This window comes from Phyllostomus discolor, chromosome 1 (assembly GCF_004126475.2).
Source record: "Phyllostomus discolor isolate MPI-MPIP mPhyDis1 chromosome 1, mPhyDis1.pri.v3, whole genome shotgun sequence".
Lineage (NCBI taxonomy): Eukaryota > Metazoa > Chordata > Mammalia > Chiroptera > Phyllostomidae > Phyllostomus > Phyllostomus discolor.
The window spans coordinates 68638685-68655290 of record NC_040903.2 but is presented as its reverse complement, the minus strand read 5'-3'; the positions used below and the strand labels follow the sequence as shown (position 1 = coordinate 68655290).

Sequence of the window (16606 nt, the reverse complement as noted above, 5' to 3'; positions counted from 1 at the left end):
TGATACATAGAGAACTATAAAATTTGTAATAATATTATACTAACCTAGATTTAAAAGATAGAGACAATTCAAAATGAAAAGATGCCTCAGGACCCCCAAACTTTTATGGAGAGGGAGCAAGCTGAGAAAAAAAACTCAGCTACAAATCTGGGTCATTTCTTTTAGGAAAGAAAAAAGGATATTACAGAAAACAGAGCCTGAAGCACAGAGGGTAGAGGTAAAAGCCACAGAGAATCTCCAGTGAATTGAACTGAACCATAGTCAAGAAAATGCCTCCACGTGCCTGGGTGTATTTCAAAATAGCTATGGACCAAGAACTGCTGTGTGCCTTCCACTTTTCAACATTTGAAAATGGGGGTTTGTATTGAAGTTCTCTTGTTGTTGCCCCTTATAGTGTGTGTGGTGTGGGAGGGCTAGAAAACTTGTCTCTTTTGTTCGCACTGTTTCAAAGAGCAGCTGCACTCAAGAGATCTGGTTGCATTTGGATTTGATTTGGATGATGAGATTCTATACCTGATGCCATAATAAGATAAGACATTGGAAGCTTTGAAGAGGGTAAATACATTTTGCATGTGAGAAGGACATGGTTTGGAGGACATTGGAGGCCAGAGAGTGCTCTATAGTAGACAGTACTTTGGTGGCTTTCAGTAAACCTCATCTCCTGGTGTTCAGACCTTTGTATGGTTCCCTCCTCATTGATGCTGGGCTCGGCAATGTGACTAGCTTTTGACAATGGGACTTTAGGAAGTGTAATGCAACTGAAGGCTTGATAAGCACATGCACACTGGGGTGTGTTCTCTTGGAACCTAGACACTGAGCTATGTGAAAGCCAAAGCAATCATGTGGGGGAAAACTGAGGCCCCAGAGAACACTTCAAGCTAAGCTCCCAACCAAAGGCCAGTACCAACTCTCAGTCATGTGAATAGGGCCATGTTAAACTTTTTGTTATTCCAGCATCCTCACCAATAACATGTGGAGCAGAAGAACTACCAGATCAATCAATAGAATTGTGCAAAATGTTGTTATTGTTTAAAATCATTAAAGGCATGGGTGATTTGTTATGCAGAAATAGATAAGTCAGACAGGAGGATAATAATTTCTAGATAAAATTATGTAATGATAGGATAAAATATCTTTTACTTCACATTTGACTTCTGCCAGACTGTCACAGAAGGGCTGTTGTTACAAAAATATTCAAGGATTTATTTAATTTTTCCCAAGTGCTTTGTTAATCCTTTGATACTTGAGTCTTTTTATTTTTCAGTATCTTTTATCTCATTGTTGTTTATTTTCTCTTCAATTGTTAACTGGTCAAATTGTGCTATATTTACATTTATTATTGGCTTGACATCTATTTCAAGCAATTCTGCAATATTTTTTCAACTTCATGAAATCCCGCATCCTTTGCAATATCTACAATTTCTTTTCACAGTAGACTTCTGCTATATTTGAATTTATTATCTGCTATAATGGTGATGGGATATATACTAATGTCTTGAGAGGAGGGGCATTTGGGATTAATTTTATAAATGGTCAGTTTATTCATAACTAGTTTTGCTTTATGATGACTTTGCTTCACTTAAACAACTCAGATAATGGATACTCAGAAAGTGAGGGGGCCTTCTGTAACTCTCCACTTAGAGCCGAGCAGTCCCCAGTAACAGACTATGCTGGGCTTTGTTGAGGTCCGCCTTGCCTGGTCTCAGGAAACTGTAACTGCCCATGGTTAAGGCTGGGTAAGAGGCCTCAGAACCAGGAGACACTAAGGAGACAAAACTTATTTCCCTGGCATGAATGCTGCCTGTTTTGTGCCAGCCCCCAATGCTTGATCAGTTAGCCAATGACAGGTAAGATTTCCCACGGGGGAATCATCTATGATAGGCATGATCACGTGGAGGCCTCAGGGAAGGACTTGTGGGGGTTGTGGAAATGAAAGGGTGATCAACATTGACCCCTGCCCCCTTGGCTTTGTCAAAGCCTGAGTCCTTGTTCCTAGTTACAAGAAATCCAAGTCTCCTGGCTGCCTTTCTCCTCTGCCTGACTCAGGCCTGCAGAAATAACAGGGGTGGTGCAGTCCAGACCAGAGTCGGTGGACCCCCGGGGTAATCAGACCTGAGACATAGAATATGAAAGATCCTGTAAGATCAGCTTGCTGGAGGATGCTCTTTAATTAGAATATGAAGGCACAGGCAGGAAACGAAACTAAGCTTTAAATCCTGTAGTCTTTTTAAATGATAAAACCCCAAAATCCCAGAATCCCAGCGGGAGACTGGCCACTCCCTTTCAAAGTTAATTAATTGTTTTATCTTCCTTATCAGACCAGAATTTGAAAACTGTATTGGTATGTTTAATAAAAGCCTTCTTGGGCAGGAGAACGAGGCACTCTCCCCTAGAGAGAGTGGCCAAGGTGCTCTCCACTAGAGAGAGTGGCCATTTCATACCTATTTCCCCACAGGACTCTCTTGTCCATGTGTATGTTTTTCTCGTGTTTTGGCGAGCATCTGCAGCAATGGATACCACTGGCCTGGTATCCATCTCAGGGCTTTCTGGTAAACCCTAGTTGAAGTATGTGATTTAGACTTATGGTCTAAGATGAGCTTCCTACTCTTCACCCTGAATCTAAATCTTGGCATGACCCACTCAGGTATGACTGGAGGGAAAGAACTAGGGAGCAATTTGGACCTCAGGCCTGTTCTAGCATGCCATTATAAATGCAGAAGAGGGAGAAAACAGAGATGAGTGCTCTGAGAATTCAGCTTTTGCATAGTCTGCAGGAGGAGGTTGAAGAGAGAGGTCTGTCCCCCTGTGTTGTTTATAAAGGCGCCCTGAGTCTGCTCACTGGTAGATGTGACCTAGTGAAGGTCCTGGGCTCTCATCAATAAGATTACTGAATTTTAATCTCTTTTGGGAGGGAGAAAAGAGAAAGGAGGAGGTAGAAAAATCAAGGAGGAGGTAAAGAGGACTGAAGAATTTCCTTTGTGTACAATATCCATCTAATTGTGGAAAATCTACCCATTGGATTGTTGGCAGTTGGGAAGTCACAAAGCAGAAAAGATGTAGGTGTTATACTCTGAGGGTAACTCACTCTATATTTCTTTCTTCATTCTGCCCAGTGGGAAGGAAACAAGAGAACTGAGCAAAGGAACCTCACCTCTGGGCAGAATTGCTTTAGCAACAAACCAAGAGAACTTGGTCACAGGATGAGTTCTTGTCCAAGTTGAAGTTCTCAGGACTTATTGCTGAAAAAAAACCTGCCAGATTTTTTAGAGCCAAGTTTTCCTAAAGTCCAAACTAGGAGGGAGCTGACTCCAAGAGAAGACTGAAGTGGAGTGAGAAGCTCTCAGTGGACAATCTGGAGATCAGTATAAGTTGAAGCCGTGATTGAGAAGAGCAGAAAGGTGGAGATGAATTGATTGTGCCTTGAATTAATTTATTTAAAAAAGTGATTCCAGAAAAGTTACCTACTTTATTGGCAAATGTTCTTCTTAGTTGTTTTCACAAATAGAACTTTTATAGCTGTATTATAGTAAAGGTATAATCTATCTCTCAAAGCCCATGATTTTGATTTGGGACACATGAATTAAATATATGATGAGAACATTTAACTTGAATAAACAATTTTAGTGTGGCATAACTGAAAAAAAAACACCCTAAAAGCTGAAGTTGTACATTTTTAGGTATAAGGTATATAAATTCATGTATTCCCTCATTCAACAAATATTGAATGCCTGCTCAATGCCAGTCATATCTAGTGTTCATACTACTAATGCAGGCTTGGAAAACTTGTGTTTAAAATGTGTAAAGTGGAGTCACTGGCACTAAGTCATAATATTTTTAAATGGAACAAGGTCAGTAATAGAAAATTTAGGAAAAGCAGATGTTCTTCCACAAAGTACTTTACCTTGGGGTGGAAGTTGCTGAAATACTGACCACATTATGTCTTTGTGATGACAGCACAGATAGAAAGATTAATAAATGCAGAAAGTGAGTGAAAAATCACTTAGAGAAAAAATACTCTAATTGTGATGCCTTTGGGGTTTAGTTATAAATGAACCAGTTGGATTTTTCCTTGATGCCAAAAAAAAAGGGCTGCAATCATCACTAGTTATATTTACAGTACATTTCAGAGCCATCTTTATTAACCCTTTCAATGCAATTTTATTATAAATATGAGAATATCTAAACTTCTTCCACACGTTTATTCATTTCTCAACAGTCATCACCAAGCTGAAAATACTATGAGATCCTTGCTCAGGAATTAGAGGCCGTTTCTCCATTGTGCTTTTCAACAGGATTTGAACTCTTCTATGCAGCTGGCAAGGACGTTGAACCAGCAAATTGAAAACACACAGTGGTATGTATGTTTGGAGTGTTTATAAACTTTCCCATGCGTGGTATTCTATCAGCTTCACATATTTCCTGAGCACATTCTGATGAGCTGAGCTATCAGGCAAGTGCTCAGAGGTGAAAATTGGTCTGGTGTGCTCAGTTGTGAATTTCCAGTCTATTGAATGGGCCCAGCTGTGGGTCCCTTTCAGCTGGAGGGGTCTTGCCTTTTAAGAACTGTGCTCCACTCTACTCGCTATGGCTTCTATCACCTCCCCAGGAGACTTCATTTCCTATGAGAAAGAGCTGCTTACTGACAACATGTCAGGGACACTCAGAGCAGCTTCATAGTAATCACACATATTTCCTCTCTCCGCTCCTCCCCACTGTGGCTTATTTCTTTGTTCTTTCATTTCATTCCAAGGAAATTGATGTAAAAAGAAGGTCAATGAAACCTACCTCATCTCAGTCTGAGGGTCGGCTATGTTCTCACATGTAAAGTGAGCCTTGGCTTCTTAGAGACCTGAGACCATGTACTTAATCTTAACCTTGTCAGTTACACAAACATTTAAATGAAAGTGTTCAGAGGATATTGAACATGATTTTCAAGCCACTCTTTCCCAGGCATAGGTTCCATCTCCAAAGGCAAGTTTTTCTCTTTCCAATTTATTAACGGTACTGACTTGAGTGTTGATGGATGATTACTCCAAGATGGCACGGTCTCTGCTTTAATCATCTTGGTGTACCCAGGGCCTAGAACAGTGCCCAAGATGCAGTGGTTGAAGGGTAAATATTGAAAGTTATTTGTTGAAACATAAATGTTCAATAATGACCACGAAGGGTCAAAATGCTCAATTCATGCCTAGTATTTCCGTTTAGTATCTAGAAAATTACACGAGAAGATGTTGGGATTTGGTCTAATGGACTCAAAAGTACAGTAGGAATTCTTAGAACCTCAGATTGGTTACTAGAATAGATCAACTAGTCTACCTATTTCCATTTTGCCAGCTGTGCCAGGGGCTGTTGGCAGTGTCCTTGTCATGACAGCAGAGTGGGGAAGTGAGCACAGTCCTTCACCCAAGTGCTCCTGACACCTTCCAAAGACTGATGCATTTCACTGGGGAGCTGTCAATCCTGAACTTAGCTCGCTCTTTTTCTGAAATGCAGATGCTTAAAATGGTACAGATTAAGATGTGTATCAAGAAGAGTTCAGGCCCTTGATTTCTGCCCTGCTCTGACAGGACAGAATTGTCATGAACTCATAGTCATTGGAAGGGTCATTTGAGCTAAATTTCAGTCCCCAAATTGGGTGAATTTGGAACAATTATAGACAAAGGCTCCATGTTTCAAACCTGACTTCTGAAAATGTAGCATGTATGAATGTGCAGGGGGAGAAAAATACCATTGTCTCTCAGCAGTCCCAGAGCATTCCTTTTATAGAACAAGACTTCAACAAGGTTTAAACATACACAGCTATCTTGTAAGAAGGGGGCCCCATTTGGGAGCCAGAGGACCCCAGGCAGGGATTCCTAACCCCAAGCCCCATTCCCAGCACCCCCAACTGCCTTCAGTTATGTGACCCTGGACAAGGCATTTAACCTCCTGGGACTCTAGCTTCTTTATCTATGAAATAACATTGGCTTCCTGCCTCCCAAGGATACCAGAAGGAAGAATGAATTAACATTTAGATAGCACATTGGGAGCCTCCAAGAAAGGCCGCACATGAGAAGAAATAAGATAGAATAAGGAAAATGTCTCTAATTTTTCATTTGTTGGTCTCTGGTCAGCATTTCTGGGCTTATTCCCCATATCTACCCAGCATTAAAATGGCAGATAAGCATCAAAGAAAGTTCTAAACCTAATTCAGGTAGAATAACTGAATCATAGCTGCTGGACTGTTTTTGTTTGTTTGCTTATTTGTTCATATTTAACTTTGTGAGAAGGAGGTATGGACAGGGAGATAACTTGATTGCTCCTGGGAGAGGTACCTGACCTTGGACTGTATTTAGACAACAGCAGATGAGTAGTCCTACCAGAGAATAGCAGCAGGCATAAATGGAAAGACCAAAGTTCAGAGTCCATCAGAAAGGTCAGCTTTTGTATGGCAGGAATTGTGTCTTATATCTCCACTACCTTTCCAGTGCCTGACATGTAGCTACTACTTAGCTTGTGTCTCTAATGCAGTGATTTTCAACCAGTCACAAGAGGCACACTGGTGTGCCAAAAGAAGTTTTCAAACATGCACTGACCTCTTTTCCCTTAGGTTGTCAAATAAAAGACTGACAATAGCTGTTGGTGTGAATGAATCAAAATTGTACCTACTTTTTGTCATATTGGCATAAAATATACTTTTTGGTATGCCACAGAATTTGAATAATTAGCTTATGTGTGCCATGAGATGAAAAAGGTTACCTTATCAAATTAAAAAGCTTCTGCATGACTAAAGAGAACAACATTAAAATGAAAAGAGAACCAATTGTATGGGAAAACATATTTGCCAATGATACCTCAGGCAAGGGTTTGATTTCCAAAATATATAAAGAACTCACATGATTCCACCCAGGAAGACCAAAAACCCAATTAAAAAATGAGCAAAAGACTTGAACAGACACTTCTCCAAGAAGGACATACAGAGGGCCCAGAGACATATGAAAAGATGCTCAGCATCACTAACCATCAGAGAGATGTAAATTAAAACCACAATGAGATACCATTTCACACCAGTGAGAATGGCCATCATAAACAAATCAACAAACAACAAGTGCTGGAGAGGATGTGGAGAAAAGAGAACCTTAGTGCACTGGTTGGTGGGATTGCAGACTGGTGCAGCCACTGTGCAAAACAGTATGGAATTTCCTCAGAAAACTAAAAATGGGACTGCCTTTGACCTAGCAATTTCACTGCTGGGATTATACCCTAAGAATCCTGAAACACCAATTCAGAAGAACCTATGTACCCCTATGTTCATAGCAGTGTTATTTACAATAGCCAAGTGCTGGAAACAGCCTAAGTGCCTATCAGTAAATGAATGACTCAAAAAACTATGGTACATTTACATGATGGAATACTACACAGCAGAAAGAAAGAAGGAGCTCTTACCCATTGCAACAGCATGGATGGATATGGAGAGCATTTTGCTAAGTGAAATAAGCCAGGCGATGAGGGATGAATATCATATGATCTCACCTTTAACTGGAATATAATGAACAAAAGAAAAAAGCAAACAGAATATAACCAGAGACATTGAAATTAAGAACAATCTGACAGTAATCAGAGGGGAAGAGGGAGGGGAGAATGGGGGGAGGGGTTTTCAAGAACTACTATAAAGGACACATGGATGAAACCAAGGGGGAGGGTGGAAGCAAGGGAGGAAGGTGGGTTTGGCTGGGGTTGGGAGGAGTGGTGGGGGTAAAATGCAGACAATTATAATTGAACAACAATAAAATAATTTAAGAAAAAGAAAAAAGCAAAAGGTTGAAGATGGCTGATCTAATACATGAAGTCACTAGCATCTGAATGCAGCTTCATTGTTTACCAGCCATTGCCCTGTTTCCTTAAGTAACTGAGAGTAATAACATCGTCTTTGCAGGGCTGCTGTGAGGGCTATGTGAGTGCAGAGTGCCTAGCACATGGTCTGACCCACTGTGGGGCACAGGATCCCAGTAACTGTTGTGATGACTGTCAGCTCTCTCAGCACTAGTGCCAGGGACACAGGGCAGTGTAGCAGCCGAAGCATGGATAGATCCACATCCTGGCCTTGGTAGTTTTCAGCTGAAGAGCAATGATTTAACCACTTTGTTTAGTTATTTGTACTTCTGTACACTTAGGTATGTGAATTTTGAATGATGATTTTTTAATTTTAAGGTTTTTGTGTGTGGCAGTTTTATGGAGAAGAATTTCTGGGATCAGTGACTTAGTAGAGGCTCCCTTGCTTGGCCACTCTGCCACCTGATCTGTCTCCATTAGACCTTTTTGTTGTGGGATCATGTCAAAATGGTCATGTATGTATCAACACATCATTCTTTCAACAAACTTGATGATCTAGATGAAATGGTCAAATTCCTACAGCACAAAATACCAAAACTGACTCAAAAAGAAATGGAAAATATGAATGGATCTACAAGTAAAGAGATTGAGTCAGTAATCCAAAAACTTCCTATAAAGAAAAGTTCAGGAACACATGTGTTTATTGATTCATCTACCAAACATTTAAAGAAGAATTAACCCTGATAAATCACAGATTCTACCAAAAATAAGACAGGATATTCCCTTATTCATTCCGTGAGCTTAGTGTTACCCTAATACCAAAACAAAACAAACAAAACAAAAAACCAGACATTACAAGAAATGAAACTACAAACCATTATCTCTTATGAATACAGATGCAAAAATAGAAAAAAAAATACCATCAACTGAATTCAGCAGCACAGAATTCTTTTCTGAATAATTCAGAAAAGAATTATTCACTACAACCAGGTGGGATTAGTCCCATGATTGCAAGGTTGATTCAACACATGAAAATCAATAGACCATATTAATAGAAATAAAGGACAAAGGTTACATGGTTGAATCAATAGAAAAAGAAAAACATTTCATAAAATCCCTTCATGGAAAAACAATCAACAAATTAGAAATTTGAAATGGGAGGGAACATCCTACTTGCGATCAAAGGTGTCTATGGAAACCACAGCTAACATCACAGGTCATGGAGAAAGACTGAAAGCTTTCTCTCTAAGAACAGAAGAGTCATGGATTTTGCTCTTGCCAGTTTTAGTCAACACTGAATTGGAAGCTATAGGCAGGGTATTTAGGCAAGAAAAAGAGATAAAAGGCATTAGGAGTGGAAAAGAAGTAAAACTCTTTATCTGCTGATGCCATGATATTTTATAGAGAAAACCCTAAGGGACAAAGTGGCCAGCCCAGTAGGGATAGAGGCTATGCACAGACTCGGCAACAAGGACTCACCCTCACCGAGCCAGCCTTGCTAACACCTCCACTGAGGGCCTCTTATCTCAGCAACGGAGACCAGTGTTGATCCCCTAATATGGTCACTGGGGGAACCAGCCATTCACCTGGTGGCAGGTTAATAACAACTGGACCTCTTCCATCTTGGAGGGGGCAGATGTTTGTCTTCACTGGAATAGATCCAATCTGGATATGGATATGCCTTCCCTGCCCCACCATGCTTCTGCCAGCAGTACTATCTACAAACTCACAGAACACCTTACCCACCATCATGGTACTGCCCCCAGCATTGCCTCTAATCAGTGCTTCCCATGGCATTGTTTCTTGTACAGCCAAAGGAATGCAGCAATGGGCTCTGGGCCATAGACTTAGTTGCTTTTAGCACACTCTATCACCTAGAAGCAACAGAGCACATTCTGAAAGCTTTCTAATGTGATGTGAGGGCTTACTGAAGACTCAGTTTTCATGTCCGTTGGGAATCAACATCCTGAAAGGATGAGGTGCCATCCTAGAGGAGACGGTATATGCTTTGAAACAGGACAATATCTGGTGCTGGTGCCCAATAGCCAGATCATACAGGTCCTGGAATCAAGTGGTGGAAGCAGCTTGTTTCACTATTAAGCCCCAAAATTCACTCATAGAATTTTTCCTTCTTATCCTGGCTACTTTGAGCTCTGCTTGTTTGGTATTCTCAGTCCCCAGAAAGGAGCTGCTCCCAGGGGTCACCCCATGACTCCAGGTAAGGAACCCCAGACAGTGAGGCACTCTGCCAGAACTTATAGCAGAGAGAAGAAAAGCATGACCGATGTGTCTGTGAAGAATCCAGGCACAGGACAACCTCTCAGAGGGCTCGCTTCTGGAAAATACATTCTGGGTAGTTATTGGAAGAATTTTGATTCTAAGTTTATAAAAAAGAGAAAACAGGCATGCATACTGATTTTTATTTATTTGCTCATCTAAATGGAAAGAAAAGTCCATATTTTAAGGTCTGTAGAAGAGGACAAATCTTTTCCAGGCCTCTGAGGGTCTTGAAGATGCAGTTAAAAAGAAAAACTTTCTTACTACCTTGTCTGCATAAGTTATAGCATAGGATAATGCAGAGCAGGGCTGCTGCTTCATACAAAATTAGTGTTAGTCTTATTACACACCCATCTAGCCATCGCTAGTGATTATGCTAAGGTTATTACTATTTATATACTCCATTTACTTCTAGCTAAAGGGCCAGCTTGTGCCTTTAAAGCATTGCCTATTTTGTCCACATTCTAGGATTGTAGTTAAGTTCAGTGCTCTGGAGCCTGAGGCTGAGGCGTGAATGCTATCTCAGTCACATTCTAGCTCTGTGATCTTGGGTAGGTCAATTAACCCATGTCTGAATTTCCCTCTCTCTAAAATGAGGATGACAGTGATATCTGCTTTGGACTGTTGTGTGGAGAATTCAGTACCATAACATATGCAAACAGCACTTGGCCCATAGTAAGCAATGAATACTTGTCAGCAGCTGTTAATATTATAATTTGGCAATGCTTGCTCTAATTCTCTTTGCCAGGAATATAAACCATTTTATTTCTCTTGTCTCTCTTTCTCTAGCCAAATAACTACTGTGGACTGAATTGTGTCTGCCCCCACTCCCCCACATTCATATGTTGAAGCCTTAACACTCGATGAGACCATATTGGATAGAGGGCCTTCAGGGATGTGATTAGGGTTATATCAGGTCACAAGAGTGGGGCCCTAATTCAATTGGGTGGTGTACTTATGAGGAAGAGATGCAAGAGATCTCTATAAGAGGAAAGGCCATGTGAGGACCGACAGGGAAGGTGACCATCTAAACACCCGGAAGAGTGACCACACCAGAAACCAACTCTGACAGCACTTTGATGTTGGACTTCCAGGCTCCAGAACTGCGAGAAAATAAATGTCTGTGGTTTAGACCTTGAGTCTGTGGTATTTTGTTATGGTGCCCTAACAAACTAAGACAAGACATTGAAGTCTCTGAATTCACCTGTTTAATGAGAAACACACGAGCAGTGCTGACACGGTGTCCGATGCCATCCTTGGATATGTTTACCCACTGGACTGAAGTGTGGTGTCTCCGGGGTGGGGGCTGTCACAGCAGGGAGTCACACGCCATAGACACTGCTGCCCACTTGATTCCCTCTAGTGCTCACGTTTTCAACAAACTTTATTGAGGCCCTAGACTGACTCAAAGATGTGCAGGAGTTAGCTCCTGTGAAGAGCTCTCACTCTTCTTTCTTTCTTCTTTTAGGCCCATCCCAGAGGATTTTGTAAGAATAGTAATTTGGGTGATTGAGTCACCAGATTCTAGAGTAATATGAGCTAATGTCAGCTGTGGCCTCCCATTCCCTCACTTGCTGGGCAGCGCTGACTGGAGTCCTGGCCATTCCACTTCAGGGGATGCCCAGAGCCCTCCCTCAAAGTCTTCTTCCCATGTCCTCTTCCCTCCGACTCCCTGTCTCTATGGGCTGGATTGCACCCTAGAGCTACTTTCAAAACCTTGGCTCACAGCGAGCATGCGTATACATAGTCATCCCAGCTGAAGGCTGAGCGATCTAGGGGAGGCAGCTAGGGGTCATGGGAGGCAAGGCCCAGCTAGGGACCTCCTCTACTACCTGTGCGGCCTCTTTTATGTTGATCTTTTCTTCCAGAATTTCCCAGGAATTCTTTTCCCTTCAGAGTGTGGAACAATGCAACTGAGTTACAAGGCTCAGACTCGCATAAACCCTAGATAGTAAGGTACTTGCAGAACAAAGAGCCTTCCCTTTTCAGGCAATTTTGCTGATACACTTATTATAAATAAGTATTGTATAATATGCATGATATATGTGCAATAACATATTATATATGCATATTACATGTATGATATAATGAATATTATAAATATATTTATAAATAACAAGCATCTCATTTTTCTTCTTTTTACTACGCGAGGAACAGTTAAGGCAATTTGGAGGTAAAAGGGGCTGCTGCGTTTAGAGGTCTTGGTAGAACTGTCCGGTCTGCATCTCCTCAGATTCACTCATTGGCTTGTGGAAAGCTGTTTGGAATTGACCGCAGAATTTACTTCTCAGGTGTAGGGGGTTTAGAATCTGGAAGTAGGAATTCCGTGAATCATGTACCTTTAGAATATAAATCAGGGCAAAATGACTTTTCCAATCTTGTATTAAGGCTTTTATAAGATCATAATTAAATATTAAGCAGAGAGAGAGGGAAAGAGGGAGAGATCCAAAAAGTTTATTAGCTCACACCGACTTTCCTAGTTAACCTTTGTGGGGGTAAAGTCAGATTTGATGCCTATGTATTTTACCTCTAAATGAATTACATAGAAAATGTAAAAATGCATGCTGAGTAATCAAGCCAGCGTTTGTATTTTAAGGATGCAATTATTTTAAGGATGCAACGCGTTTGAAACACGCTCCACCCCTGGAAAGCTCTGCCCCAGCGCCTCAGTGGCGAGCAGCAAGAGGGCTGGGCGGCCGCCCTCAGCAGTGACCCTCTCGGGTGCTCCGCGTACCCTAAACACAGCGCCCGGCCCGGAGAGACAGCCCCCGCGGCTCCTCAACGTCCCGCTAGTCCCTGGCTTCCATTCCACTCTCGCCCCGCCACCTCCCCGCCCTCTCCCTCCGCCCACGCCCCCGTGGGGGGGGGGCAGGGCAGGAGGCGGTGGTCGGCCCGCCCCACGACCCTATTAAAGAGTCCCGGGCGAGGACTGGGTACGGTGAGCCTGACGGCGAGGAAAGTGGTGTGCCGAACTCCCGGAGCGCCGCGCAGGGTGCAGAGCCCAGGACTGCCCTTTCCGGGCCGGGGAGGGCGCTCCGAGCCGCCCCCCTTGCCCCACGCCCCGTGTGCCCCTCGGCCGCTCCCCTGCTCAGCCCTGCGGGCCTTGGGAGGTCTGGCCATGCGACCAGGCTAGTGCGCCAGGGGCGCAGCGCCGAGCCGCTGCCCTGCCGCCCGCTCCCGCCGCCGGCATGCTGCGCCCGCTGCTGCTCGCGGCGCTCTGCTTGGCCGGCCGGCTCGAACCCAGCCGCGGCTGCCAGCTGCCGTCGGAGTGGAGACCCCTGAGCGAGAGCTGTCGCGCCGAGCTGGCCGAGATCATCGTGTACGCCAAAGTGCTGGCGCTGCACCAGGAGGTGCACGGCCTCTACAACTACCTGCCCTGGCAATATGAGGCTGGCGAGGCGGGGCTCTTCTACTCCGCGGAGATCGAGATGCTGTGCGACCAGGCGTGGGGTAGCATGCTCGAGGTCCCCGCCGGCTCTAGGCTCAACCTCACTGGCCTGGGCTACTTCTCCTGTCACTCCCACACCGTGGTCCAGGACTACTCCTATTTCTTCTTTCTCAGGTGAGCCGGGCGTGCCAACAGCACCATCTCTGCCCGTCTGCATGACCTCTCCCAGAACCCTGTCAGTGCTATATGAGAGTATGTTTTGGGGTCCCCCTCTTAAGTTCTAATCTGCCTCTCTCCAAAGATTCCAGGTATCTCTGGCTACGGGGGTTTAAAAAACAGGAATGATTTCTGGGCTTCATGAAAAGAAGAGTTACAGGCAACCGCTCGAGGTGGTTTCCAATACTCCATTCGAGTCAACATTTTTTAAAAAACTGGATTCAGTGGGAGTGGCTTGGGCTGGTGAGAAAGAAAAAAAAAACCTTTGAAGTTGGACTGTTGTTGGAATTCTGCTTCTCCTGATTTTGTCCAAGTTACTGATCTTCTCAAGAGCTGCAATATCCTCGCCTTAGTCATGTGCAAAGCAAGGTTGATTGAGACTAGAACACAGTAACTCATGCAAACACCTGGTGCAGGTTAGATGCAGGAATAGCCACACTCTCTTTTCCCCACCTGCTCCAGTGCCTGGATATGAATGGTGTGGAATGCAGCCCAGCTGTCCTCTCGTTTCACTCATATCCGTTGATATCAGTCTCCTATCAGCTGCCAGCAGACCTCAATGCCAAGCTGTTCAAAATAGCCAGGGTTTAGGGGGGTAGGCTTCTGGGGTACCACCCAAATCACGGTGCTTTGAAGAGGATAGAGGTGAGTCAGGCAGGAGATTGTCTCTGGTTGGAGACTCCTGGAATCTTGTGATGTGCCATGAAAGTTGGCCTGCAGTCAAGATGGGATGTATATGCATAGAGAGTCCGGTCAGCGGTTCCACTAAAGTCTGAAACAGAGAGCAGCAGGTGAAACCCTAAATGCTGCTGTTTCCAGTGGGCTGTTTCCAACTGAAACAGGATAGTGATGCAGAGCAACTGAGGGAAACATCAAAATGGAATCTAACATCTATGTCCAGATAGTGAACTAACCAAAGTTGGGATTGCTACTGGTTCCAGTCTGCCCAGTGTGTGTGCCTAGCAATAAGGATATTTGAATGCGTGTGACCTGGGTCTGCAGATGCACTTTGAGCTCTTGAGATTTCATGTTTCTCGGAGAAGGAAACCAAAGTTACACAGAGGGCGTCCATGAGTCCACGGCAACACATGTTTCCCATATTGAAGCCAGCGCAGCTAAGTTTGGAACCCATGGGGCATGCTTGGTGTTGGCTTGAGTGGTTCAGCTAGGTTCAGTTGAATTTTTTTTCATTCCTGAGGAAGTATAGTTTCTAAATAAAGTCAGCAGGGACTGAGGCTGTACCTATCTTATACAGAGAGGCTTAACTAAGATTTTTCATGTTTTTGTTTAGGAAAAACACTGAGAACCCAGCTATAAAACTACACAACACTGAAATTCCATTTTCCAAAGCAAAAAGAGCTGGAGTACTTGAGTAGACATCATTTCCCCCAACCTCCTGACTTTATAATGAAATACAGTTTTGTCCACTGACTCTGTGGTAACCAGCCACCTCTGTCAGCTTTTGCTCCAACATACTTATAAAGAGTTAGGACAGAAATACAGAGTTAAATAGTAGTCTGATACATTTTCATGTCACAGGGCTGTGTTGTCCTGAAGAGTATTAACAGCTGCATACAAATCATTCCTCCTCTGTTATTTGGGGGCCACTGAGACAGATTCTGGTCAGTGTCATAGGGAAAAGTGTCAGTGGAGACCCACTGGTGAGCTGAAGTGTAACTTCTCTCTCTCCTGTTCTTTTTTATGACTTTATCTTTTCAGCAGGCTATTTACACAAAGCTCTGTAAAAATGTTAACTAACATTTATATTGTACTCATTTCATGCCAAGTACTTTATTTACTTACATTTTCTAATGCAGTCCTCACACTGCCACCAAGAAGTAGGTGCTATTATCTTGTTTTTACAGATTGGAATACTAATGCTTAGAATTTTAAAAATCTGTTTCATGTCAGACAGAAGATAAGTAGTAAGGGTAGGATTTGAACCTGGGTCATTTCAACTGGCTTTCCTCACACCAAGAAACAAGGAACACCCTATAGGAGAAGGAAGGCCTCTTGGGAGATATACAAATAGGTAAACATACATGTAAGCAAGCATTTTCCCCCTGCTTTACCCAAAGTCATCTATTTGAAAACCTTAAGAATAGATGCATGTATCCGAGGCAGAGAAATAATTAGATACAGGAGCTCCTCTGATGAGAGCCCTGTGAGACGTGGTTGTGTAATTGGCGGGACCGTCTCAGTCTTCTCTGACTCTTGATTAAACTGGTACACACCATAGGTGTCCAATCTACATCTGCTTTTTTTTTTTCTCTTTTCCACTAGGATGGATGACAATTATAACCTCTTGCCTCATGGAGTCAACTTCCAAGATGCCATCTTTCCAGATACTCAAGAGAACAGAAGGATGTTTTCCAGCCTTTTCCAGTTTTCAAACTGTTCCCAAGGGCAGCAGCTGGCCACTTTCTCCAGCGACTGGGAGATCCAGGAGGACAATAGGGTAAGAATTGGCTGTATCCTGTGCAGCAGCGACATGATAGAATAGCCACATCTTCTATGAGGTTTTTTTTTTTTAAGTTTTTATTTATTTATTTTTAGATAGAAAGGCAGGGAGGGAGAAAGAAAGGGAGAGAAACATCGATGCAAGAGAGAAACATCTATCGGTTGCCACTCATATGTGCCCTGACCAGGGACCAAACCCGCAACCTGGCATTTGCCTTGACCAGGAATCAAACCAGTGACCTTTTGCTCAGCCAGCTGAGCCACACTGGTCAGGGCTTTATGAGTTTTGTGACCGAAGGAGTAAAGAATACTCTTTAAAAGCCCAGACCAAAGAGTATTATCTTCCCTTCTCCCTCCCACCAGCAGTTAGAAAACATTGTTCATATACCGCAGATTTCTGAGGCTTTGCCATTTGACACAGGGTCCCTCACAGAGTGAGGGAACAAGCCAAGA

At 43.1% G+C, this 16606-nt stretch overlaps 1 protein-coding gene across 3 annotated transcripts in view; it reads left to right on the top strand.

Annotated features, from left to right (window-relative positions):
* The first annotated feature begins 4232 nt into the window (after positions 1–4232).
* The window catches only part of CCDC3 (coiled-coil domain containing 3), a 99627-nt gene continuing 87253 nt past the window's right edge, over positions 4233–16606 (top strand). Inside the window, exons 1-2 of one of the 3 annotated variants that reach the window (XM_036024351.1) lie at positions 4233–4354; positions 15977–16151. In XM_036024351.1, coding sequence (XP_035880244.1) covers positions 4308–4354; positions 15977–16151 — 222 coding nt within the window. In that variant the 5' untranslated portion in view covers positions 4233–4307. Of the gene's footprint in view, positions 4355–12947; positions 13652–15976; positions 16152–16606 lie in introns of those variants that run through there. The other 2 variants (XM_036024350.1, XM_028506919.2) reach the window with 2 other exon arrangements.